This window comes from Lonchura striata, chromosome 8, assembly GCF_046129695.1.
Source record: "Lonchura striata isolate bLonStr1 chromosome 8, bLonStr1.mat, whole genome shotgun sequence".
NCBI classification, from domain to species: Eukaryota; Metazoa; Chordata; class Aves; order Passeriformes; family Estrildidae; genus Lonchura; species Lonchura striata.
The window spans coordinates 15,862,076-15,888,622 of NC_134610.1; the positions used below are offsets into that span (position 1 = coordinate 15,862,076).

At 52.3% G+C, this 26,547-nt stretch overlaps 2 protein-coding genes across 2 annotated transcripts in view; both read right to left on the reverse strand.

The window, feature by feature from the left end:
- CFAP65 (cilia and flagella associated protein 65) overlaps positions 1-13,985 on the reverse strand; it is a 32,835-nt gene extending 18,850 nt beyond the window's left edge. The window contains exons 1-15 of the mRNA XM_077784985.1: positions 13,953-13,985; positions 12,289-12,357; positions 11,846-12,015; positions 11,085-11,187; positions 9,489-9,655; positions 8,214-8,413; positions 7,404-7,549; positions 6,089-6,311; positions 5,506-5,771; positions 4,079-4,279; positions 3,294-3,656; positions 2,425-2,562; positions 1,311-1,556; positions 665-889; positions 270-422 (exon numbers count right to left, since the gene is read on the reverse strand). Of these exons, the coding sequence (XP_077641111.1) occupies positions 270-422; positions 665-889; positions 1,311-1,556; positions 2,425-2,562; positions 3,294-3,656; positions 4,079-4,279; positions 5,506-5,771; positions 6,089-6,311; positions 7,404-7,549; positions 8,214-8,413; positions 9,489-9,655; positions 11,085-11,187; positions 11,846-12,015; positions 12,289-12,357; positions 13,953-13,955 (2,673 nt within the window). The 5' untranslated portion in view covers positions 13,956-13,985. The remainder of the gene's footprint in view (positions 1-269; positions 423-664; positions 890-1,310; positions 1,557-2,424; positions 2,563-3,293; positions 3,657-4,078; positions 4,280-5,505; positions 5,772-6,088; positions 6,312-7,403; positions 7,550-8,213; positions 8,414-9,488; positions 9,656-11,084; positions 11,188-11,845; positions 12,016-12,288; positions 12,358-13,952) is intronic.
- A 3,414-nt stretch (positions 13,986-17,399) lies between these two features.
- On the reverse strand, positions 17,400-26,062 carry LOC110468407 (uncharacterized). Its single transcript, XM_021526327.3, is given in 5 exon segments — positions 17,400-17,771; positions 18,291-18,451; positions 25,521-25,997; positions 26,000-26,023; positions 26,026-26,062. Coding segments are annotated over 5 exon segments (1,008 nt in total). The 3' UTR covers positions 17,400-17,462.
- Between the last annotated feature and the right edge of the window lie 485 nt (positions 26,063-26,547).

Here is a 26,547-nt window from a genome sequence, read left to right on the forward strand (position 1 = left end):
GAGCCAAATTACTTGCTTGGTTCAGTCTGGAACAAAGAAATCCCAGAGGATTTGTTAAGGTTGTATTTGAACTGGCAGGACATCTACAACACGTTGCCATTAGGCCACTAGAATGAGTACTATCATTTACTCTGAAAACAGTGTCTGGGAATTTTGCTGTGAATCCTTATTGGCTGCCTCCAGTACAGATTATGCAAAAAGGGAAAGTCCAAGACCCCCATCCCACCCTGGTGCCCCCTACTAATACTCAGTGGGCCCCCGTTCCTTACCCTGATGGTGCCCAGTGCCCCTTCTCCAATGATCCGTAAGACATAATGGACATCTTTGGGAGACACAGGGTCTGGGCTTTTCCACCTCACAAACACCATAGCGTGCAGCACATACTTGGTTTTCTTGTCAGGAGTAAAAGTCCATGTCTGAGCCTGCAATCACAAGAGGGAAGAGTACTCACAGAACCTCCAGTACAGAGATAAAGCCATACACCTCAACAATTGCATTTAATGCACAGCCTCTTCCTCCATTATAGCTAACCTAGTTCTCTACAGAAACACCAACTCCATCCGTGTCAAAGATTCACACTGGGAATGGACATCCAGCTATTCAAAGCCAGGCTGAGGTTGTGTTGTAGAGAGCAAACTACAACTGTGGTAGAACTTGAACTTACCATGGTTTCATAGGGCTGGAGGATCCCTGCAGTGGGGCTGACAGACAGGATCTTACTGTCTGACCGACGGATCTTCCATGTGAAAACCATGGGTAGACTTGTGCAGTTTTTAATGGTGTACATTCGTGTAGAGGAGGTCCCCACATGGAGAGGTTTGAAGTAGAGAATTCCATCACCTTCTAAGAGCAAAAGAAGAGACTGCCCACAACTCTGGAGAACAATCTCCTGTGGAATTAAGAGAAAAAGTAACAGATATTAGCTAGATGTCTCAGCTGCCTCTGGAGGAACCTTGCAAAGATGTTGTTTCTTCCAAGAGGGAAGCAAGAACAAACTGGATCTTAATTAGGAGGTGAAGGGCTTTAGGCTGTGCTTTCAAGTCGGGCCTTTAGCATAATACAGTGTATTCCAAGAGATGGAAATGGAAGGAACAAGGGGTAAAGGATGTTTGGCACCACAAAGGCCTTTTTTCTGCAATGATGACTCCATAGTAAATGTTGAAAATATTCTTTCATTCCTATTTCCAAAGAGAAAAATCGAAACTAACCATTAGGAGATGTAATAAGCATCACAGTGCAAGTCACTGTGAAAAGGGAAGACTACAAGGGAACAAAACTTTGCTCACCATCTTCCACTTCCCTCTCCTTACCTTGGTGTATGCAGGATAAGAGTTCAGCTCCAAAGGCAGGACATGCTGCTGCAGGACTGTGTTAACTGGGTGAGTGGAGAGAAAGAAGATCTGGTGGCCTCCTGGAATGACATGTCCTAAGCTGGGCTTGACCAAAACAGAGGGACAGGCAGTTTGGTTCACACTAAAGGTTATCAAAGAGGTGCTCGGGTTGGACAACAGCATGCTGCAGTAGGTATCAGTGTCACAAGCCACAGAAGGAAAAATCTGGTGGAGACAAGCAAAAAGGGTTGCTTTCACTGGGTTTAAAAATCAGTTTAAAGAAAATGTTTTCATTATATTCAATTCCAGGTTCCAATAAGCACTATCCTGAGTCTATGGAGAACTTTCTAACTGCTTCTTTTCAAGAAAAGAAATGGAACCACCCAAGGGTACACAAGTGATAGTCTTTTCCCTCCCCACAGTGGCCCTCGTGGGCTCATGGTACTGGTGAACCTATTTTCCATCATGCCATGCTTTATGTCCATCCAGTAAGTGAGTTGCTTGCTGGTGCCTGCATGGATAGTGACATCCTGGATGAAGAATTCAAGCAGGCTAGAATTTGCTCCACTTCATGCACATCAAATAAAGGCTGCATGGCCTAGATTAGCTCAGGAGATTTCATAAGAGGTTCTCAAGACTATTCTTACGTCTTAGGATCAGATTTCACTTTACCTCACAGGAAAAATAATTTACTGTGCTAGAGAAACAGCAGGAAGAGAGAGAGAACCTTCCCCTCTATCTTACAACCACATCTCTTTCATAACTGGGGATTCTGTTTGCCCAAGTGCATGCAGTTTTTGAGGCTCCTGGGAGGGGACTGAACAACTTTTTTACCTACAATGTCTACCTAAACAGAAAGGAAGGTGATCCCAACAGCTTTTCTCTCAGAGCTAATGAGATGGTCAGTATAGCTGACATGGTGGAAGCTGGGAAGCTAATACAGGAGAAACAGATACTGCTTTTGTACCACTGAAGGAGCCTCCACACCTCAGAGACCACCAAAGACACATCTCAATGCAATGGGAGACAAAGTAAAGAATTCAGAGACAAACAGAGTGTTCTGCAAAGATCCAAAGGTCAATCAGTTACCCACTTTGGGGACATCCAGGACGTACTGTGGAATGATGTGCTCCTGTTTTGCTTCATATGTGTGTGCTCTCAGCCTCACAGTCAGGCACCATGACGGACAGATGGTGGCATCATTCTCAATGTTGGTGTAGTGTCTCATCACCTGCAGACACACAAGGGACAACACAGTGTGTGCAGGAAGGGAGTGTGGCAAGGTGCCTTCACAGAATCACAGATGAATCTGAGTTGGAAGAGACTGAGCGCACATACTACCTCAAGCAGCTGCTTGTTCAATGACATTCCTGGGGCTAAGGAACTGACATTTTCAGGGAAGAAAGACTGACCAGTGCCAAATGAGAAACAAAGAGAGAGAGACTGGAAATGCTAAGTTTCACTTACCAGGACATTTCTGGGTGCTAAATCTTCTATAACTGCAGTCTTGTGTAAAGTGAATCCCACTTCACTTGGGAGAGACAGTGCCCTCAGCAGCTTTTCTTGTGGAGGCCCAGACACAAAGACCAAGTTCTTGCCCATCACCCAGCTCACAATAACCATTCTTGTGCAAGCTCACATCTACACTAATAATGGAATAATTCATAGTAATTCCTCCTTCAGTGAGGTGTACCATGCTTCATGTTTCCTAGGGGTTAAGAGCAAGTGTACCTGTGCACAAGCATGAGCTGTGACTTGTTCTGTCATTTGTGTGCCAGGACACAGGTGAAAGAGACTTTAACCCATCAGGGTATCAAAACAGTGGCCAAAAGAGTTAATAGAGGTGCTACTTTTTCAAATTCAAAATTAAGAATTTAAACTGAATTTTAACTCCCCTAAAATACTTTATTCTGCAAAAAGTTGCTTGCTAGGTCATCTCTGGTCTTAGTAATTCCTACTCACCTTATAAACAGCAAAACCTTCCAGCTCTGCTGCATAAAGACTGTTGAGCTGAGTGGGCCTGCAAAAGACATAGAAGGTTGAAGACTTCAACGGTGGGATGTCACAGATTTCGGGGTGCACTTGGAAGGCACTGCCATGGCTTGGAGTCCAGGCAACAATGATACTTCCTTTGGTGTGGTTGGTCACACAGAGAGAAAGAGATTCTGCCTTGTGTGGTGGCATGCAGCATCCAAAATCATACACCCTGGGGCTGACACTAACATGAGCAGGAAACAAGGCCAGGTCACTGCTTACACCATCGTAGAAATATTCAGCCATGGCATTGGGTTCCAAGTATTCCTTGGGTGGCTGGTCCTCAGAAATCTACAGGATGGAAATATCTCAGTGTGAGTAGGCAAAGTGTGCCTGTGGGAGACACCAGATGCTGACTGCCTTCATGAGCAAGAGGGCATGCAAGATGCACTTCAGCAAGAGTTCCTAGAACAGCTCAAAGTCTAGGCTTCAAGGAGGCTTCTCTTTGTAAGCCTCAATCTGAAACTAAAGAAGAAGCAAAAAATGACTCTGTGATTGAGTTAAAGCCAGAAAGAAGCTTTGGGGCTGAGATAGGGAAAAGCCAGCTGACAAAGATAGTGTTGGTGTGTACTGGGAACATCAACAGCATAAATACTAAAGAAATCAGTTTGGCATTTGCAAGCCCTTTTAGATCTGTCTTCTGTACAACAGATACGCAGCATATATAGAGATGAGCTGAAAGTGTCTTAGATTACAGGGAGGGCAGCTCATACCTCAGGGGGCAGCATGAGGGCTCCCTTTTCATCCATCTGCAACTTCCCATTTTTCAGCATTTCATTCAGGATATCAGGGGGGTAGAAGGTCAGTCCCCTCACCATGTTGGTTCGGTACCAGGAGAGGTGCCTTTTCTGAAGAGTGGTTGGCTTAGCTGTGTCTGAATGGCAGGTACCAAAAAAGTCCACATAGAGGGGTTCCTGGGAAAACACAATTCAGGATAATAAGAAATAAACTGTCCTGTGATTGCTTTGAGAGTTTCACCACGCCAGTATCTCGCTTCCAAAACCATGCTGGGAAAGGCTTAGCATCTGCAGTTTTAGGCTGCCATTTACTTTATGTCTCGATGTGAAACAAGAACTTTCTTGAAACTGGAGTGAAAATTGAAGGCACTTGGTGCACAGCTATGCAGCTAAAGTTAGGAGAGAGACCTAAACGGACAAGAGCCACAGAGGATGCATGTCACCCTATCCACAGGTATTACTGACTGTCCACATCCTATTGCTGATAGGAACCTGCACCATGGGGATTCTGCTTAACAAGAGTCCAGATCCTGCACTTGGGTCACAATAACCCCAGGCACCATTACAAGCTTGGGGCAGAGTGGTTGGAAAGTTGCTCATCAGAAAAGCACCTGTGGGTGACAGCTGACAGCAGCTGAACATGAGCTAGCTTGTGCCTGGGTGGCCCAAGAAGGTCAAGGGCATCCTGGCTTGTATCAAAAATTATGTGGCAAGCAGGACCAGGGCAGTGATTGTTCCCCTGTACTCAGCAATCGTGAGACTGTGTCTTGACAATTATGTTCATTTTGTGCCCCTCAGTACAAGAAAAACATTGAGGAGCTGGAGTGTGTCCAGAGAAGGGCAATGAAGCTGATCAGGGGTCTGGAGCACAAGTCTTATGAGGAATGGCAGAGGGAGTTGGGGGTGTTTAGCCTGGGGGAAAAAAAAAAAAAAAAAGGCTCACAGGGAATTTTATTGCTCTCTACAACTACCTGAGAGTGTAGCTATGTGGAGGCTGGTCTCTTCTCCCAAGTAAGAAGTGATAGGACAAGAGGAAATTACTTCAAGCTGTGTTTGGGTAGTGGTTAGATTGGAAAATGGGAAAAATGTGTTCATCAAAATGGTTGCCACCCCAGGCTGCCCAGGGATGTAGTTGAATCATCATCCCTGGAATTATTTGAAAGACATGTAGATGTGGCACTTGGGGACATGCTTAGTGGTGGACTTGGCAGTGCTGGGTTAATCGCTGGACTCAATGATCTTAGAAGTCTTTTCCAATCTTAATGATTCAATGATAGCAATCAATGAAAATGCAGTGGGAAGAGCTTTGCAGGGACTAAGTGAGACAGGCCAGTCCTGTTGGATTACACTCGAAGATGCCCCTAAAGTGTCACAGCAATGAAACCACCCTTTGCCTCTCATACCTGGTGGTGGACAAGGCACACGACTCTGCGGTGATAATTCATCGGGTGAGAAGGTCGAAAGATCACCTTCAGTGTCAGTGTTGTTGCACCCTCCAAGACACCACAGGGGCGATCCAAGGAGAAGACACTCCCTTTGCAATCAATATCAAATTGATAATAGGCCGGGACATCTGACGTGTTGCTGATCTTCAGTGTCCGCATCATACTTTCTCCAAGATTGATCCAGTCAAAGTTCACAGAATGCTGGTGCAGGGACACAGAAGGACCTAGCACAACATGCAAGATCCTGGACCTGTCACAGCTGTTTATTCCAACATGTCACAAGACACTGCTGCACTTAACTGATATTCCCAAACAGATTCAACTTTTCAGCAAACCCCCTAGTCCTAGCAAACGGCTGGACATTCACTTAAAACAGTGAAGCAAGTAAAAATCCCAAAGGGTACACCAGGGACAGCCAGATTCCAGCAGGAGTTTAGTCTGTAACTGCAGGCTATGATAGCTCCTAGTCCTTCCCCAAGCACTAACCTTTTCCCTCCAGTGGTAAGAAGCTGACAGGGAGAAACAGGAAAGGCTTTCATACCTTTACATGAACCAGCCACTTTCAGAACAGTCTTCAAGTGGCATGCAGCAGATGTGATAGTGAAATAGTCAGTACTGTGCTCTCCTACTACTTGGGGCTGAAACCGTATGCGCAAGACCAGCTTCCCTTTGGCAGGAACAACATCATGGGACACATCGCAGGAGAAACCATAATCATGAAGCAGAGGGTCTTCTGCTTGTTCTATTCTAAATGGTGCATCAACCTGCAAGTAGAAAAGAAACAGGTTAACCAAGGAGCCAACACGAGCCAGGATGACTCTGAATGAAGGACAAATCAGATAAGAACCATAGTTTTCAGCAGTGCTGAACACCACCAAGAACACCAAGGCCACCACAAAATCACTGTGCAGCAAACCTCTGCCATCTTGTTCTGGTGGAGAACGGATGGCAACAAGCTCCCTCAACATGTTCAGAAATTAGCAGGCTGCAGCAAAACTCTCTGTGATCTCTGGGGTTGGAGTGCCTCTCCTGGTAGGTGGAAAGATGGCTCAAGGTGTCCTAGGGGCCAAAATAGCATAAATGACTGCTGTGACCAGGAGAATATGCAGGCAGGTAAATTATTTCCCTCTATCCACAGTTCCACCTTTTTTATGGGTCTTCTTTTCCCAAAAAAAACCAAAGCTGGTGCTCTGATACTTTACTCAAGACCTTTAAAAAACTGTCCGGATCCTTGCCTGGCAATGCTGAGCATCACTGCAGTGTCTTTTAATTAAAATTAGTGTGTCTTTTCCACTCCCAAGGGCCTATGGAGGAGTCAGCACTGATGTCATCCATGTCAGGAGTCTCTGAGTACACCCATCACTTAAGAGGCTGGGATGGGCTGAGCTGGCACAGGTAACAAGTGCTCAAATCCATTTGACTTTTTGAGCAATTCATTGAGCTGCATTCCACAGAGGGCACTGAAAGATCCATCAGTTACCTGGGACACACACACACACACACACACACACACACACCCCAATTTGAGAGTGACACAATTGCCACACAGGATTTATGGACTGGTCCAGGGTGGGCAGGAGAGCTGCAGGATGCAAAGGACATGGTGATGTGGACCAAGCACAGCAGGGAAGCCGGGGGAAACTGCAATACCACACAGCACATGGCTAAGTTGCTAGCATTGTAGCTGGAAGGCAAGGGTGAATGGCATGGTTGGTAGGGGAAGGCTCATCACCTCTGCTTCATTCATATTCACACTTAGGTTACTTTCACAGCATTAAGGGAGATACACAAGACCACATATCCCAGAGAAATGTGTCAGCTTGCTAGCTTCTCACAAGAAGTCAATCTCCCCATACCACAGACATGTTGATGATTTCCACACACTTCTCCACAGTTTTCCCCGCTGGTACTGATCCAAAACACAGGGCATCCTGAAACTTTCCAGGCTGTACACCTTCAGACTTCTTTCCTGTCACGCTCACACACAGGCAGGGGTATTTGGCTGTTAAAGAGAATAGTATACTATATTAGGAAAGACAGGTGGAACCTTTACTCTTGAATATTCAACACTCAACTGGACAAAGTCTGAAGAACCTCAGATGAGTCTGAAGTTAGATCTGCCTCCAAATTTGGCCCTGATTTGAACCAAATAAACTCCCTTCTAGCCCTTCATAATCACATTTCATGATTGCCAGTGGCCATACAAGTCACTTCAGGCATGGACTTGTTAATTAAATCATTGCTTATTTTAGCTTGCATCCAGAAAGCTTTAAAAATTTCCCTCTGCTTCTCTGTCTAGCACAGACGACAGGAGACACTGATTGCAGACAAAGCCAGAAGTTTGTGGAGGCTTTTTCCAGTGAATTCCTCTCATTTCTTCCCCTCTGTCAACTTAAACAGGCCTTGGAAATGCTGGTTTGGCAAAAGCATGCCACAGGGCACATTGGACCCTCTGTCTCTTCAGATAACACTTCCAAATTGGCAAAAGTACATTAGAGAATTCCACAAGGCACTTTCAAACTGTGAGCTTCAATTGCTCGTCACTGGGTTGAGCCAAGTGTGACAGAGCCTCAGCGTACAGACCCTCCATATATCCCTGTGGAATGCTATTCTGCAGTTAGGGGCAATACACATTTCTTTGAGTGTTAAACGCAAGACAGACTCACCCAGGGCTTTTAGCTTGATTGTCCTCATTTGTTTCACTTCACCTCCAAACCAGCATGTTGCTGCTGCATAATGCACCCCAGCCACCTTGGGCTTGAAGATCACCTTGACCATGCACTCACCACCTGGGTTCAGTGTGCCAAACATAGGATCCATGGAGAAAGGACTTGATGTCTCCCAGGCAAAGATGCTAACAAGATCACTAGGAAATGGAGATACATTTTAAGCAGATCAATGGATCATTTGCTGCTTGTGCAATCGTGCATAGGGTGGGCCTTTCCTATTAGGATATTCAGTTGGGATGTGAAGCAACCAGTGCTGAATTGAAGAATCCCAAATGTAGCTGGACAAATACGTGATGCTATGAAGAAATCTGTCTCTAGTCTCTGCAAATGCTCTGTTAACACTTTAATGAATTTTAGTTATTAAGCTAAGAACTTTATTATTGACTATAAGGTGATAGCAAGCCAATCAGTTCCACAATTAAATATTTGCTTTTCCTGTATCTAAATTTGCAGCAACTTAATTTAAATGACTATTTGTTCCTCTGTTATATGCTCAAGTGAGAAAAGAGAATTGAGCCATTTCCCTAATACCTTAATCAATTTTCCAGAACCCCTTTTACTTGTTTGATTTCTGCAAAGAACATGATATGCCATCAGCTTTTTCTATTTTATTGATCTAAGCTACGTGCTGCTTACCATCCTTACCCTCCAACATCCTGGGCCTATCACTTGTAGCAAATTTTTTCTCCAAGTGGAGGCTGAAACACTTGAAATGGTTGGAATCCCTCCTCCTTGCCTGGGAGTTTCACTGCATTTCTTTCTACAGTACTGTCCTTCCTCATTAAAATAGGACAAACCTTGGTAACTGGGAGCCCCTTGCTCCTAAATTACTAAAATGTTTCCAGCTGGTAGCTCATCTCTCCTTGTTCATGTTGGGCAGGTTGCCTTTGGTTAAACAAAAGCCCAGGCCTCTCCAGTGAATGTGGGGTGTCCTCAGTGGGACACTGTGCTGGTCCCCACCCAGTTCCTGTGCGTGAATGGTTCTCAACATATGCTGGCAACAAACAGATGTGAAATGCCAAGATGTGCTCACAGTGACCTGTATTACCATTCTCCTGCCTTTTCTGCCATGACCTTAGGGAAGGCAGAGTTTTGCCTGTTGTTAAGGCAGCCAACAGAACTAATAACCACTGGAATGAGCTACATTCACAGTCCAGGAAAGTGGCAAAATACCAGACAAAACAGAAAGAGTGCCTGCTTAGCTGCACTCACCCGACGTTGCGCACAGGAAACGCCGCCTCTGTAGCACTGTGGACAGCACAGACAGGCACCTGGACAGCGGCCGGGATGGACAGACAGAAGCGTGGAAGCATAGCATGCAGGGTAACAGAGAACTCACCCTCAGCCTTCATAAAGAAGATGTTGTCTTCATAATCCATCTGCACAGAAAAGCAAAGGGAGACAGCTGTTAGATGGATTCCACCTTGCAGGGGCTGCAGCTCCACCCATGAATACCTGTCACCTTCACCACTGCAAGTGTTGGGGAAAATAATGTTGGCAACAGAGGCACCAGTGGAGGCTTCTGTGCAGGACAGAGAGCATATGAATCACTCAGAAAAGGCAGGCAGTGTGGAAGGTACTCGGGCATACTCCTCTGTCAGGGAACTCACAAACACCGTCAAAGAGAGCAGCTGAAGGCCACATTAGTTTCACCTGGTTTGGTTCAATGCAGATGGATTCCTTTCAGTGTTTTCAAGATCCCAGTTCAGCTGAACTGAAGCATGTACCACTTTTCTTTGAGCTCCATGAGCACAGAAGTATCAATCTTTGACTAAATGCTTTGTCAGCTAGAGATCCAAGCAGATAACACACAAATTAAAGATGCAGCGTTGACAGCACTGTGTACAAATAGCCTCAGGACATCTGCTAACAAGCCAAGATAGAAAGAATTGAAAGATATGTGTTTTCTATGCTTCCCATTTGTCAGCTCTCCTGAGTAACACTCATACAGGTAAGGAGAAACCTTGGACACTGCAGCACACACAGTCCTTGCTCTCTCTAAGAAAGGCAGACTCCTGCTTTAACAGTTTGTCTCTGCTGCAGACAAACTATTCACTGAAAATGGAACAAAGCCAGCAGCTTATTTCATAAAGGGAACACTGAACAGTCATCAGAAAATCATGATACTAAGAGAGCAGGGTACTGGGAATTTGTCCAATGACCATGCTCTATGGCTAGGACAGAGGTACACATCAAAGACATACAGCTATCGACAGGAGCCAGAGATCAACACTCAGAGCCAAGACAGACACTACAAACAACTTGAAAAATAAGAAAAAGGTCTGGATAAAAAGAATCATTGCTGTTTAAAAGAAAAGCTTACAGAAATACCCTCCATCCAAAAGAAAGGAGGCTCCTGACATATTCCCTTAGAAAACTGGTAGCCCTTGAATGTAGAGGCTTTGGACTCTCCTGTAGGAAGGCAAAAAGTGAACCCCTCAACCCAAGGTTCTGCACTAAAGCCACCCAGATGTGTTTCCTTGGGATCAAACCAGATGTGGACAGTTTAAGCATTTTATCTTACTGAGTTGAAAGGCAGAAGTAGTATGTGAGAAACTGGGAATAACACTTTTTGCGAGGATTCCTCTCATAACTACTGGCAAACTTTGCAGAGAAGTCAGGGATGAGGGCTCTCTCAGGCAACAAAGATGTGGAGAGATCAGGAAGGCCATTCTGCCCACTCCTTCTATGCTAGAATTTCCCCAAAGACTCATGCATTCAAGTGAAAACAAATCAGAAAGGACACAAGAGGCAGAGGCCCACTGCTCTCCCTGAGCACTGAGAGCAGTTGTGATGTTGCTGCTTTACCTTTTTACTGGGCCGGAAAACGATGGGCAGAGTTACAGACATGCCAGGGTTCAGAGTGATCGGCTGCGGGAAAACAGTGAAGAAGAATGGCGTGGAAGGAGCCCTAGGCAACAAAATCAAAACAAGAGATTTTATCTGAGGGTGGGCAGCTTAAGTTAACAGAAAAGAATAAATAACCAACACTTCCGGACCCCACACTGGACCCCAAGGGTACTTTGGCAGCAAAATAGTAGAGAGAGGCAGAACCCAGCTGTCCTGAAAACCTATTCCCAGCTTGAAGTACCTACTCCTTCCTTGAACAACATTTTATGTTTTCAGGACATGCAGTATGAGCAAAACACATAGGGCAGACACATTTGAGTTTCAGGGCAGGGAGGGTCACAGGGACTGCTGGAATGGCTCAACACCCAGAGGGACTCCGGGAGCAGGTTTTAGGTCACACTAGTGACTGGCTGGCATACATCCACAATTAAAATCTCACTAGACTGGAAATGCCTCACAGACAGAAGTATCAGCAAAACAGAATTTAAAACAAGGCATTTAATTTAACAGACTTCTGCCAGGAACAAGGCCTCTGTTTCTGAATTAGCAGGTTTCTGTCCTGCAACGTAAGGGTGCACACATTGTCTCCAGCACAGCACTCAAGGGGAGAGAGGGAAGGTGAATCTGAGAAAACGTGCTGATGTGACTGATACAGCAGGAGGAGTGAAGATGCAGAGAGAGCATGAGGAGTACCAAGGACAAACAAACTTCCCACGCACCTGTAACGCAGCTTCTGGACTTTCCCATGAACATTTTTCAAGGTCAGGTGTTTGATCATCTCTTTTCCAAGTTCCCAGCCATGCCAACTGAGTGTTTCAGGCACCTCAATGCCCCAGAATACGACTTTCTTCTTTGCCTTTCTTGCGGACACTTTAGGGAAGTAGCAATTCTGGACGAAGGGAGGAGAAATCACTCAAACAAACAGCCCTTTCTCTATGCTAAGGGTTTCTGACTCTAGACACGGATGAGAGGAGCCACCGTGCGGCAAAACTCCAGGAGTCTCCAAAAGCCCTGCTCCAGGGTCCAGAGAGGACACCTCCTGGCCACAGCCCAAACAGCAGATACTAAAACGTGTGACGAAGGACGATTTTTTGCTTCTGTCCTCACCCTGCCTGCCAGACAATCCACCCAAGTCAGCAGCACTCTTTGCTCCTCCACTCACCTTACTGTCATAGACACTCTTCCGAGAAGAGTCAGAGGTTTCGGGCTCGTCAGGCACCTGAGCAAGCATCTGAGAAACAAGAGGGGAAAGTCCTCACACATGCTGTCCCCTCACCCACAAAGCCTTCGCTGCCAATGGCCGGGCACTCCAGCGACCCGACGGCGCTGCTCAGGCTGCTGGCGGCGGAGCCCTCCCCGCAGGGAGCAGCTCGGCTGTGTCCCCAGCTCACAGCCCCGCTGTGTCCCCAGCTGGCAGCCCCGCTGTGTCCCCAGCTCGAAGCTCGGCTGTGTCCCCAGCTGGCAGCCCCGCTGTGTCTCCAGCTCGAAGCTCGGCTGTGTCCCCAGCTCACAGCCCTGCTGTGTCCCCAGCTCGCAGCCCCGCTGTGTCCCAGCTCGCAGCCCCGCGGTGTCCCCAGCTCGTAGCTCGGCTGTATCCCCAGCTCGCAGCCCCGCTGTGTCCCCAGCTCGCAGCCCCGCTGTGTCCCCAGCTCGAAGCTCGGCTGTGTCCCCAGCTCGAAGCTCGGCTGTGTCCCCAGCTCGCAGCCCCGCTGTGTCCCCAGCTCGAAGCTCGGCTGTATCCCCAGCTCGCAGCCCCGCTGTGTCCCAGCTCGCAGCCTGGCTGTGTCCCCAGCTCACAGCCCCGCTGTGTCCCAGCTCGCAGCCCCGCTGTGTCCCAGCTCGCAGCCTGGCTGTGTCCCCAGCTCGCAGCCCCGCTGTGTCCCAGCTCGCAGCCCTGCTGTGTTCCCAGCTGACAGCCCCGCTGTGTCCCAGCTCGCAGCCCCGCTGTGTCCCCAGCTCACAGCCCTGCTGTGTCCCAGCTCGCAGCCTGGCTGTGTCCCAGCTCGCAGCCCCGCGGTGTCCCCAGCTCACAGCCCTGCTGTGTCCCCAGCTCGTAGCTCGGCTGTGTCCCCAGCTCGCAGCCTGGCTGTGTCCCCAGCTCGCAGCCCCGCTGTGTCCCCAGCTCGCAGCTCGGCTGTGTCCCCAGCTCGTAGCTCGGCTGTGTCCCCAGCTCGCAGCCTGGCTGTGTCCCCAGCTCGCAGCCCCGCTGTGTCCCCAGCTCGCAGCTCGGCTGTGTCCCCAGCTCGAAGCTCGGCTGTATCCCCAGCTCGCAGCCCCGCTGTGTCCCCAGCTCGCAGCTCGGCTGTGTCCCCAGCTCGAAGCTCGGCTGTGTCCCCAGCTCGCAGCTCGGCTGTGTCCCCAGCTCGCAGCCTGGCTGTGTCCCCAGCTCACAGCCCTGCTGTGTCCCCAGCTGGCAGCCCCGCTGTGTCCCCAGCTCGCAGCCCGGCTGTGTCCCAGCTCGCAGCCCGGCTGTGTCCCCAGCTCGTAGCTCGGCTGTGTCCCCAGCTCGCAGCCTGGCTGTGTCCCAGCTCGCAGCCGGCTGCAGCCCTCTCCAGAGCACGGCTGTCCCCATGACCTGCGGGTCACGACTCAGCCCGGCCCCTGTGGAAGCGCTCTCCTTGGCACAGCCCTGCCCACTATCGGCCCGCGGGGCTCAGTACGGCCAGGCTGTGCTCTGCAGCCCGGCCTGGCCCCCTCGAGCCCCGCACGGTGCGTGTGGCAGGACCTGTTCCCCACGCGAGCTCCTGCCCAGCTCCCTGGGCACGGCGCGCTCCAGCATGACCCCGCTTGCACCCGGAGCGCAGCAGAACCCGGGCCCCGAGTCACCATCGCCCTCGGGCCTGGCCGACTCCCTCGATCCCAGCCCGGCCCCCCAAAGCAGCGGGAGTCCGGCACACCTCGGGACCGGGACCGGGACCGGGGCCGGGGCCGGGGCCGGGGCGCGTTGCCATGGAGAACGGACGCGCCTGCAGCGGCTCCCGCAGGGGCGACGGCGGCCGGCTCGGGTCAATCCCCGCGGGCAGCGGCGGCCGCCAGGGGGCGGCGGAGGGACGCGCAGGGAGCGGGAGCGGGGCAGGGAGCGGGAGATGGAGCGGGGCAGGGATAGGGACGGGGAGATGGAGCGGGAGCGGGGCAGGGATGGGGAGATGGAGCGGGACAGGGATGGGGAGATGGAGCGGGATGGGGAGATGGAGCGGGATCAGGGCAGGGAGGGGGAGATGGAGCGGGAGCAGGGCAGGGATGGGGAGATGGAGCGGGAGTGGGGCAGGGACAGGGAGATGGAGCGGGAGCGGGGCAGGGATAGGAAGATGGAGCGAGAGCGGGGCGGGGAGAGCGCAGAGGGCTGAAGGAGGCGGTGAGGAGTTCTCAGGGGTGCAGGGAGGAGACAGAGATCAAGGGCAGATGGGACGTTCAGGGGCAAGGAGATGGCGGAGGGCGGGAGGAAGAGGGAGGGTTGCAGGGGTGCAGGAGAGAGCGTGGGGCGAGGGGTGTTGAGGATGAGTGCGGAGGGGACGGCAGCATAAAGCTGAGCCAGCAAACCGGGGCCGTGAAGTCCGTGGGTGCCTCGGATGGATGAGCGAGGATAGTGCGGGGATTGCAGGGTGGCAAGGCTGCAGCAGGCTAGAGAGTGCTCTCATAGGGATGGAGTGACACCTTAATGAGCCAAGTCACCCTAAGCTCCTTGGAGCGTTGGTGGCTCAAGTAACAAGTTATCATTGCCAAAAGTAGTTATGGGGCCAAGACCAGCAAGGGCAGAGAGGATGGGAAGCCCTGGCTGCATAAGCCCATCAGGTATCATTCTCATTATACCACCACCACCATGGGACAGTCCTACATCTTCCCAGTGCCCTGGATGACCCTCAAGGAGACAGGACCTTCATTTTTCTGGTGGGGAGGGACAGATAGTGCCTCCAGGGTGTGCAGGCAGCTCCGTGGTGGAGAGTGGCTGTATCAAACCACACAGGGAGGGTGCCCAAGCAGAGGCAGGAAGGAGATGCAGCTTTAATGGCATTTGTCAATGTTCACAAATGAGTCATCCAGCTAAACAGCCCAGCTGTAAATCAGCACTCTAATTCTTCCAGCATCAGTTGCGTCCCCTCCTCTGTCCCCCTAACTCTGGACAAGTGCCTGGCTCCTCCAGAAACAACCTCATAAATAACAGCAACAAAACAAACCCTCCTGCAGCCACGGTGGGCCTGAGTGCAGCAGGCTCGAGATGAACGCCTCCCATCCATCACTTTAATGATTGTACTCTGCAAATTAAACCTGTCACGGCCCATCAAGGTGAATGTTTTAAGCCTGTGACATGCCTTCAGCTCCCCTCCTCCTTCCTGGCACTTTTGTTGCTTTCCTTCTTGCCTTTTCCTCTCTGCCTCTACCATTCCTGTCCCCCCATTTCAGCCCTGCTCTAGTGTGTGCTAGTCCCTGTGGTCTCCTGCTGAGCCATGTTGCATTTCAGGTGATAGATGTCTTTGGCCCTGCTGCTGCTGCAGCCATGAGCTGGCAGGTACCAGCATTTCTGTGCCCAGCCCTGTGTTTTTGCTGGGAGCTGACACAACTCTCCTGGAGCAACGGGTCTCTCCTCCTCTGTTGTTCCCACATGGGAATGGCAGGGAATTAGGTACCAAACTTTCATGCTTCCCCATCCCTTCTCCTTTCCTTGTATTTTCCCCTGCTACACCACATTTATTTCTCTCTTGCCCCACGTTACACCAACCACAGCAGGCTCCTGGCACCTGCTGCTACCCTAGCTCATACCTACCCCCTTGCAGCAAGGGCTGCAGCCTCCCCAGAACCAGAGGTCCCCACGGGGCAATTCCAGGGGTCTAGACACCTGCATGTCTTGAGATGGACAGCCTGGGAGAGGGATCCTGGGCAGTGAGGATGCCATGTACCCAGGGGGGACCTGCTGAGCTGCCAGCAGCCACTGTGGGTCACTGTGCCCCCACACAGACCATCATCCACCCGTCCGTGCGGCTCCGTGCTCCTCTCTCCCGTCACCTGCTTGCCCTGCCCACCTCTCTGTCCCAAAACCATCGCCTCTGTGCCCCTGCCCAGGGTGCTGCCCCCCAGACACTGACAAGCTTTCCCCAGCCTTGGGATGTGGGACAGCCCCGCACCAGCGCTTCCCTGTCCCTTCCAGCACTGACTGCCAGGGATGTCCAGGATTCCACAGGGGCTGTTGTGCTTCAGCAATTCCCACCCCCACCACAAGTCCCGGGCCAGGCAGCCCTCCCTGCCGCTCTCAGGCAGAGACAGGCAGAGGAGAGGACAGGAGGGACATCGTGGTCTTTCTGGGAACGGGTCACCCACCCCGGCCCAGCCTGCTCCACCCCTGTAGCCCCTCGCGCACTGGAGTGAAGCAGGGCTGTCTCCTCTGCCTTCACGGCCATCTCAGCACCCCAAGGGGAGACCCAGTAAGTGCACAGGAAGCATGGGAGATCTATAGGGCCTTCCAGAACCCTCCAGCATCCTGTGAGGACATGGGCAGCCTGCTTACTTAAGGGGAGTCAGTGCTTAACCCTAGTGTTGATTGGGAAGTGGTAGAGGGTGTCAGTCACCATCCTGCTACCAAGGGTCGATTTCAGCCCTGTCAGAGTGTGCAAGTTCCCAAGAGCATAATGAAACAAGCCCACAAAAGAACTTGGAGAGGTTAAGCATCACCATGGGAAAAGGGGAGCTCACCACAGCCTGAGCACTTTCCTGCCTCCCTTCCCCCCTGCTTATTTGAGACATTGCCACATCAATGAAAACAGGCTAACTGCTGCTTCTCAGGACAGTTTTGCCCTACAAAGCACAGACCATAGCAGGGATGTACAGGTGCAGGAGGAGGCAAGGCAGGCTGGCATGCAACATGGCCATCCTTCCCAGCTCTTCATGCCACCAAGGGGAAGGACAAGCTGGCACCACACTGGGATGTGCTTCTCCTGGCACTGTCAGATCCGTAGGGAAGTGGCAGTGCAGTCAAAGAAGGGTCTGGAGTCTCCCTCTTCCAGCTGTGCCAGCAGGCTGCCAGCTGTCCAAGTTTGCTCTCCCCACCTTTTTCCCCAGTGACTTGGTAAGACAGCACAGTAGCAGGACAGGGGATTTTCCCATCCCCTAAGGAAAAGCACAGGCATCCAGATAACAGCTTTATAGGGGAGGGATCTGGGGAATCCTCCAGATACACACAGAGGAATAATTACAAGTTAAATAGGATCCAAACATACATAAGTTAAAGCATAGCAGGTGCCCTGCAGCCCCCTGCTCCTTCCAGGCACAGTCTGTGTCTGCCAGCAAAGAGAACAACACCCCAACACAGCCTGGCCACTCTCCCCAGCTGGCTCCATTTGCCTTTCACAACACAGAGCCGATCTTCCTCTCTGTGGCACCCATCTCGTCCTCCTCCTCTTCCTCGCCCCCCGAGCAAGACGAGTCCGGGCCATAGCTCAGCTCGGCGGTGCTGCAGTGCAGGAAGCCCGAGTCAGGGCTGTGCCCCATGAACTCGGGGCTTTCGGCAGCTTGTCCCTGGGGCTCGCTGGGCAGCAGCTTCTCACAGGTTTTGCTGAGCCCTCGTTGCTTCTCAGCTTCCAACTGAGCTCCCTGCTCCTTGGCCTTGCGACTCCGTTTCCACTTCATGCGGCGGTTCTGGAACCAGATCTTCACCTGCCAAGGGAAAGCCCCAGGGGAGAGGATGTATCCTGCTGCATCCTGTCCCCACTCACCCCCTCAACATTCCTGCATGGAGGGTCCCCCCAAAACCTCTTCATTGTGGGGCATCACGTGGTGCTACAAGTATGTACAAAGAGGCTGAGGTTGTCATGGCGAGAGGAATATTGGGGGCTGCTGCCTTTCTCCCCTCCAGCCTCCAGCCAAGGATATGCACAGGGACATTTTCATATTAGTCCCACAGAAAGACCCCTCCCACAGCATGCTGAAGGATGGGAAGGCTCTGAAACCCAAGCTGGGGCTGCCAGCTGAAAAGAGGAGAAGTATTTCTGGGGTGCCCTTCACAAGAGAAGAGCCTGGAGCCCACCAGGCAGATCTCTGCAGGAGATGCCCTGGAAGGGGCACTGATGGGAGTAGTGGGGAGTGGGGCTGATGGCGTTAGCATTGCCCATGAATTTGACTTGCCCCCATGGCAGCTCCATGGTGCTATGCTCCATCCCCCCAGGGCCAAGGTACCTGTGTCTCAGTGAGCATCAGCGACGTGGCCACCTCAAAACGCTTGGGTCTGGACAGATACTTGTTGAGCTTGAACTGGTTCTCCAGCTCCAGGAGCTGCTGGCTGGTGAATGCTGTGCGGGGCCGACGGCACTTCCCCATCAAACCAGACTGTGGGGCAGCTGTAGAGCAGACAGTGGGGGGGGGGGGGGGGGGGTGGTCAGGGGACAGCAGACTGGTAGGGGGACAACCCTTCAGCAAACTCAGGATGAGGAGGAAGGTGAATGTCTCCATCATCTCCCACCCCAATAATGGCTTTATTGCCTGATAGGAACCAGTGAGATATGTTATCGGGCCTCGGTGTACAACTGGGATCAGTGCTGTGACTGAAATTAATTCTCTTTTTTTATTGCTGGGCCGCACAGGTGGCAGCTCAACGGCCAGGGGCTGTGCTGGGGCTGCCCGGGAGCTCCACTATCTTGCCTGCAGCCCTTGAAGGCAGAGCGGCACTGAATCAGGAGGCAGCAGAACAAAGGGACCTTTGAGAGTCCAGCATGGGGTGGCTGCTGCGCTCTGTTTGATCCTTGCTTATCTCCTCTGCACTGGCTTTATTGTCCCCCTGGGGTTCAGCTTTTACTGCTTCTCCCAGCACCAGCGGCAATCAAACCCAGGGGTTTGCAGCTGGGAATAAAGTGCTGGAGGAGCAGGGAGAGGTGTGGGGGAGAATGGGGGAGGTGGTGGTGGTGGGCACTAATGCAAAAGGGCCTTGGCACATCCCTGCTGACACATCTTGGGCAACAAGATCCTGGAGCATCCTGGCCCCAGAAGCGTGTCGTGCTTGGCAAGGGCCACTCCAACTCACCCACTTTGCTGGGCATGGGGTACCATTCATGTTATCTCCCCCAGATTCCAGCTTTGATCCAACCTGCCCATCTCCTGAGGTGTCCACCGAGCCCTTCACAAACACAGCGATGACGCATGAGGCAGGAATTTATGAAAGAACTATTAACTGATCACATCACAGGTTTGATCCCAAGTACCTGGATGCTCGGTCAAACAGACAGAACGCAGGCTGTGCAAACAGCTCATGGGAGCAGGATAGACACAACCCCTTCTTCTGCCTGTAGCCCCTCAGTGGCAGGAGTGACAGTCTCTGGGACCCACCTTGTAGCCACTGGGCAGTTAACAAGGGACTGACTGAACAGAGACACACTGTGCCAATGATTCTGACATGATGCATTATTTTGCATATGAAACATATTCAAGGCTAAAACCGAATGAGGGGTTCAAAAGATTTCCAGGACAAATACAGATGAAAGATGTCTCAGCTCTGCAGAATTCAGCAGCCATCTCCGCTCTGACTGGCTGTGGATGTTCGGGCTGTACAAATCCTCCATGGAGACTTGGGACCAAACAGCTCTGTAAAGGCTTCCTCTGGCTAAGAAAAGGAGGTGTTATGGGAACTGGCATCTGCAGGGATGGGGCAGCCCAAGCTAACACCCTCTGCAGCTTCTTGGGGAGGGAAACGCCAGAGATGCATCAGAGAGAACTGGAGGGGAAATTCATTGTGTTGGTGGGGGCACAACACAAAGCAGCCCTGGGCAGTGTCCAGCAGCCCAAGGACTCTGGGTCCCAGTGAGCCTCCTTTGCTGACAGAGACAGGGGGGTGGCTGGAGGGAGCCACCAGAATCCCTCCCTGCAATGAGGCTGCACTGTGCAGTTTGGCTGTACCAGGTCAGAGAAAGCCCCTTTGAGCAGTTCCTTTTTCTGAGCATGGTCTGTAGAGAGAGAATGTTTTGGGGAAAGATAAGGGAAGAGGTTGTGCCCTCTCAGCATCCAATAATCCAGGAGTTCTGTGCTTTCTGGAGCTGGAAGGTCCAGGAGTGAAGAGACATCATATTCCCAGTCTGAATTCCCCACTCCAAAGCAGAGAGCCCAGGGCTCAGCTCCTAGATCATTGTGTCCTGGTTCCAGGGAGCACAGAATTCCTTCAGATCAACCTGAAAGGCTCCTCTGTGCCTCCTCTAGCAAGGTCATATGTGACCGACTAAAACCAGATGCAGGAAGAGTAGAGGCAAGGAAGTGCCTCACAGAAGAATCTTAATCCTGAAAGCAATGCAAGTTTGGTCTGTCCAGCTTCAGAGAAGCCTGGAAGGCAGCCTACTTTGACAACACCCTCAGGAGACTCATTTTTCCCCAGGTGAGCTGCTGAGGACTGCTTGGTCTATCAGGGAAAAGAAGAACAGAAAGTTTGTCCAAAAGTCAAATAAACCCAAACAGGATATATCCCAAATAACTACCAATCCAGGGGATTGATTTCTGGAGTGTGGTCCTGCTGCCAGCCCTGATTTCTCCTTCTCAGAGGCCAATTCAGCTTCAGTGCAGTGTGCCCATTACAAATATTAGAGCCCATTACAATATGTACAGAGCCTGACTTCCTTGGAAACTCACCCTGCCTCCTGCCCCAGTGCTGACAAAAACAACAACAAAAAAACCCACAACCAAAACAAAACAAAAAAAAACAAACCCAACCAACCAAAAAAAAAAAAAAAACCAAAAAAAACACCAAAAAAAAAACCACCAAAAAACAAGCCTCAATCCCCTCTGTGGTGCTGTCATGCAGTTTGAGCCACCACCATACAGACTATAGAATGTGGCTGGCCACCTAATCTGTGACCTCTTCTGACAATACACCCTTCAGCAGGTATAATTATCCATCACCACTGCTCCCCACTGTGACTCGTTCAAGATTTGGCCTCCACACCAGGTGGAGTAAGCCCAAGCCAATACAGCTGACCTTCAGCCACCCACAGCAGCAGGTTTTCATGGACGTGAATGATCAGCATCTCTGGCATCAGCTCTGCTGTTACCTTTCCTAAAGGGTCTTTTGTGTGGAGAGAGTATGGCAGAAGAGGATCTGCAGATTCTCACTGGGAAAAGGAAAAAGGAAGAAGGTAGAAGCTGAAACTGCCAGCATGCTCTGCTGAGTCCCATCCCTCCCTGTCCTGTGGCAGGCTGCCACATGGAAAAAGAATTCTCCCAAGGGGTGCACAGCAAGCATGCGTCTCAGGGCTTACCTTCTGCAGTCAACTGAGCCATAAACCCATCCCAATCACAATCAGCATCTCAGAAAGTATTACCCTTTGGGAAGACTGTCCATCTTATCCAGCTTCTACCAGAAGATCAGTGACTCACCTTTGCTTGCCAAAGGATTTATTTTCTGCTCAGCCATCTCCTCCAGCACTCCATCCAGGATCAGAGCTTGTCTCAACATCCCTTCAGCCTGGCAGGGCTTGGACCCCCTGATGGGTGCCTGGCATCTGGCTAGAGTATCAGTAAATAAATGGCTTGGCCTGGGGCCAGGAATGCCCTCTGAGTCTGAGGCCAGGAGCTCTGCAAGGCAGCTGCCTCCTGGATAATTAGATAAAGCTTATAAAGAATTGTTGGTTTATTTGATACAGTTCCGCCTACTTGATAACAAGGGTAATCCTAGGTTGATATTAACTCACTTGTTTTTAATTTGGTTTGTTTAACTATAGTTCACTTAACTTTGTGGTCTGCCAGATAAAGGAGAGGAAATTAACACCCTGACTGCTTTAAGTGTTTCTCTGTGTACCAGGGCTGGAAGGGAAGGAAGTAGCCTCAGCATCAGGGTCATCATCAGAGGTTTTTCTGATCTGCCAGCAGCCCTGGCCATTATCAGTGGGGCAGCATGTGTAAGGGCACTTGCTAGCTCTGCAAGCCCCTTACTTGCTCCACCATTAAACTTCAATTGCTGCTTGCCAGCTGTTTCCCAGCCCATATTTCCAGCTGACGCCAGACCACTGTACACCTGGTGAGCCTTGGAAGGCATTGCTTTTTGAACAAGTTTGATAAGATTTATCCTGCCTGTTCTCCTACCCCAGCACAGCCCATCAGCAAGCTCTCTGCCATCATGGGCAGGATCTGATCTGGGCTCCAGGCCTTCAAGTTAGTGAGTGGGTGATGCAAGGAAATGATGTGCAAGGAAAGCCATATAAGCACCGGCTCCGTCAGAGGGGATCCTCTTCTCTTCCTGAGAGTCTATAGCTGTATGCCACTGCTCCCCACTCTACAGCTCTCAGCTGCAGTGGGTCTCTGCACTGGCTCCCACCACTGCACCACATTTCCACACTGACAAGGCAAATAAATCACAGCTCCCAGAAAAACTAATAGGCCTGGCACTCCAGTGCCCAATGCTACCCCTGGGTAGTTCAGGAGGTGCTCAAAACCCCAGGATAGGGATCCAGGATGGGGATAGCAGAACCTGGGCAGGCAGCATCCCTGCTTGCTGCAGCAAGGGCACGCCTGCTCCTGCACCCAGGCCTTCCACAGCCCCCTCAGTCCGCATTGCAGCACAGGCAGCCACGCAGCACATGCAGCTCTGCACAGGCAGCTGGTGAGGGAGACACTCACCCTGCCTCACAGCAGGGCACTGCTCTCAGTGAGCCCAGCAGCCCAGCCCAGGCCAGGTCCCTGAGGGTACAACTGTCTCAGACTGCCTGCCTGGCATCCTTCCTCCCCACACACAGGTGATAGCAGGGAGAATGTGTGCAATGAATACCCACAGAGCTTACAGTTCATGGGCTGTCTTGCTGCTTCCCCCTCCCTGACTGTCCCCAGGAAATCAAACTAGACCACACCTGCAAAACATTGCTACACATGCACCCAAAGAAGGAATTTATTCCAGAATTTAGTCCTGGAATTCCCTTTAAATAAATCCCAAGGGCGATTGCTCCCTGGAATGATCCAAGGTATGTCCTAGAAGGCTTTCAGATTCATCTCTTACAGCCATCTGTCCACTGCTCCTGGGAGAGTGAAACATGGCTGGCACCAGCAGCCTCAACACTGGTGCTCAGTCACTCTGGAAACTTCAGCCAGGGAGGTCCGTCCATCTGTCTGTCTAGGCTGGGTGGTGGGACAGGGACTCCCACAAACTACAGGCAGCCCAGGAGCCCTGTGCCAGCAATGGAAGTCTCCTGCCCAGCCCACCATGCTCCTTAGAGAGATGAGGAAGGGCTGTGGAGGCAGCACATCCTATAGTGCCCTTTCCTGTCCCTGTCCCTACAACATGGCCAGCACACCGGCGCAAGCTGAGCCCGGACACAGCCACAGCATGCAGCTGGAGCAGTCCTGCTAAGCACAAGGAGAAGACTTGCTGCAAATGACCCTGATTTCAGAGCTTCAGTGAGCCCGCAAGAGCAAGGGCTGAAGACACAATAGACAACTCTAAGGTTGCCAATGGACAGAAATAAGGATGTGAAGATGGGTAAGGTTCTCTTCTGCACAGCAGAAGAATTGCTGAAGTATTTAAGACACTCTGGAGAGAAAGAATCCCCACTGGGATCCCCAAAGGGCTCCCCAGAATTGGGAACAAACACCTCTTAGCAAGGACACGGACTGAGGCAGTGGTCATCCTGATTTAAAAATTTACAGTTATGGCAGCTTTTGCTGTGCCCTTATTTTACCTCCACGTGTCTACTCTGCTTTGGGATCTCCAGAAACCAGATAAGTAATAACTGGGTCAGAAACTGCTTTTCTTCCCTTTGAACTTCCACAGGAGCCCTGCTCAGTGTTTCCCACAAGACCCTTTGACATTCTGGCCAGCACATTCTGCAGAGTTCCCTTCACAAGCAGTTCTCATGCTAATAGTTTGGGATTTGTTTCCTTTTGGTGAGGTTTTGGATACAATCAACTGAAGATCATATCCTGCCTTTGAGAAGAAGGTGGCTGATGTACAAATATCTCTATGTTATCCCAGCAAGAAGCTGCACTCAGGGCTACAGGACCAGATGCAGTGGAGCATTCCCACTCTGGTGAAACACAACCCTGTATGAAGCAACCAGGATGCTGAGATACACCAACAGACCCAGACGCTTCAAAGATAACATAGCCTCTGCAGAGGAGTAGGAAGATGTAATAAATAATTAAGATTTCTAACTAATAAAGATTTATTTTTATTTGTCTTAGTGACATGTTTAAAGACTGCACATAACCCATAGCACTGGAGGCTTATTCTACACCTCTAGATTTACACATGGACCTTTCCTAAAGTCTAGGGAAAGCCAGGTAACAGGAGACAGCGTGGGGAAAAAATAGCCTGTTTCCCATTAACCTGACCAGGAATAGCTTGAGGTAGGAATAATATATGTGCTTTTTCAAGTAATTATCTGTAAATTTTTGTACTGTTATTTATCCAGCCTTTTAAAATTATTGTTATTTTGCAAATGGGCTTTCAGATTTTTAGGATTTTTTTTTTATGCTAACAAATCTGGATACTCTGACGGGGCTTCATGAACCAATTACTCTCGGTTTAATGTCCATCTTTCCACCGACCAGCACAGGGCAGGGTCCGGGCCGCACTGCCAGGGGTGCCAGACCGCAGCGGGACAAGTGCCTGAAGTCAGCTCTTGTTCCGTGCGTGCCCTGCAGGACCCACCGCAGCAGCGCGGGAGCCGGAGCCTGCCCGCAGCGCTGGAGGTGCCCAGCAGGAGGGAGCGGGGCAGGGCTGGAGCCGAGCACGCTGTCGGCTCCCGCAGCTGCCGCCAGCAATGCACTCACCGGCCCCTCAGCCCCGGGAGGCGAGCAGGACCCGGAGCGCCGGCCCGGCCCTGCACGGGGCTCGATCCGGCCGCGCATCCTGCAGGACTGGGGCGAGTTCGTTCCCAGCCGCACCGAGAGGGATTTATTCGTTTCCCAGCGCAGGTTTTTGCGGCCGTTGCTTTCTTTTCGTTTCCTCCCCGCCCCGCAGGAGCCCAAGGAGCCCGCGGCGCCGTGCGGGGCTGGCAGCCCGGGTAGGCGCGGCTCGGCTCTGCCGGCGGCGGCGCGGGCAGTGCTTTTCGGGGCTGTGCCGGAACGCCGGGCCGGCGTAAGGCGAGACTTTGCCCTTCGGACATGTTCCCCAGCGCCTCACAGCCCTCGGAGGTCTCCGGAGGGCGAGTCATGTCCCCCCAGCAGTGGGACACCTCACCTCCCCACTGCAGCCCTGCCGGGCTAGGAAGCGGGTCTGGGTACAGGGAGAGCCACGCATCGGGCTCAGCCCGGAGGGCTCCATGTCCCTGCGGGGTCCCGACCCGAACCACCGGAGGGCCTCGAAGGGGTGGGGTCGGGAAACCTCAGTCCCGGGTTGCCGAAGGGACCCGTACCCTGATGTGGCGGCGGACGCCCGCAGAAGCTGGAAGGGCCCAGAGCCGCGTTCCGCCTGTCGGGAGGGTCAGTCCCCGGGTCACTCACCATTGAAGTCGGAGAGCCTCGGCACCAGCATCCCGGCTCGGATCCAGTGCTCCAGCGGGAAGGAGCCGGCCACGGCCGCCTTCAGGTGCTCTGCGCCGGGCGGCGGCAGGTGCGGGATGCCGGTGTAGGCGAACGCGGGGTGCTGGCCCCCCAGGGTGGGGAGCGGGTACACGGCGGGAGGGTAGAGGGTCGGCAGGGCGCCGAGCCCGGGGCCAGAGAGGTGCAGCAAGCCGGGCTTGGGGACGAAGCCGGCCGGGGCGAGGGGCGCAGCGGCCGGGGGTGCCCGCGGTGAGGGGGTGTCGGAGCGCCCGGCGGGGCCGGGGCTCGACGCGGGGCTCCCGGGGCTCAGCCCCGGCGGGGAGGCGCTCCGCGCCGGCTCTTCAGCCAGGAGCGCTTCGATGCGGAAGTTTTGGGACTTCTCCATGGACTTGTGCATGGCCTTACCCCGTGCGGAGCCGTCGAGCCCCCGCTGCCCCACCGCTCCCCTGCCAGGGCGCAGCCCGGCCGGCCAGCCCCGGGCGAGCCCCGGCACCGGCGGGCATTCACCCGCGGGGCCGCGCCGCGCTCAGCGGGGCTGCCCTCGAGGGCAGCCCTCCTCTCCGCTCCGCCTCCCGGGCACTCGCTCGCCCGAAGGCGCTGGGGTGGGTTTTAACCCCCTCTCCACCTACCCCAGCTCCCCATTGGCTCCGCTCCGGCCCCCCGCCCCGCCGCCCTCCTCCGGCTCCTGCAGCCCCCGGACACGGCATTGGGCGCACGCCAGGGACTGACCCGGGCTGCTCTGCCCCTTCCCCAGCCCCTCCACACCCAGAGGTCCCCCCAGGCGGCAGGACCCACCCAGGGCTCTGAGCCCATTCTCCTGATCCAGAGCCCCATGGCAGGGAAGCACATCGATGGTTGCAGCAGCCATAGGAGGAGGAGGTCTGGAGAGACCAGACAGGCTTCAGCACATGTAGGCAAAGCCCTGCTGGGCTCCTGTGCTGCGCTGGCACCGTGGAGCCCCCAGGCACTTGGAGGGCAGAGTGCTTAA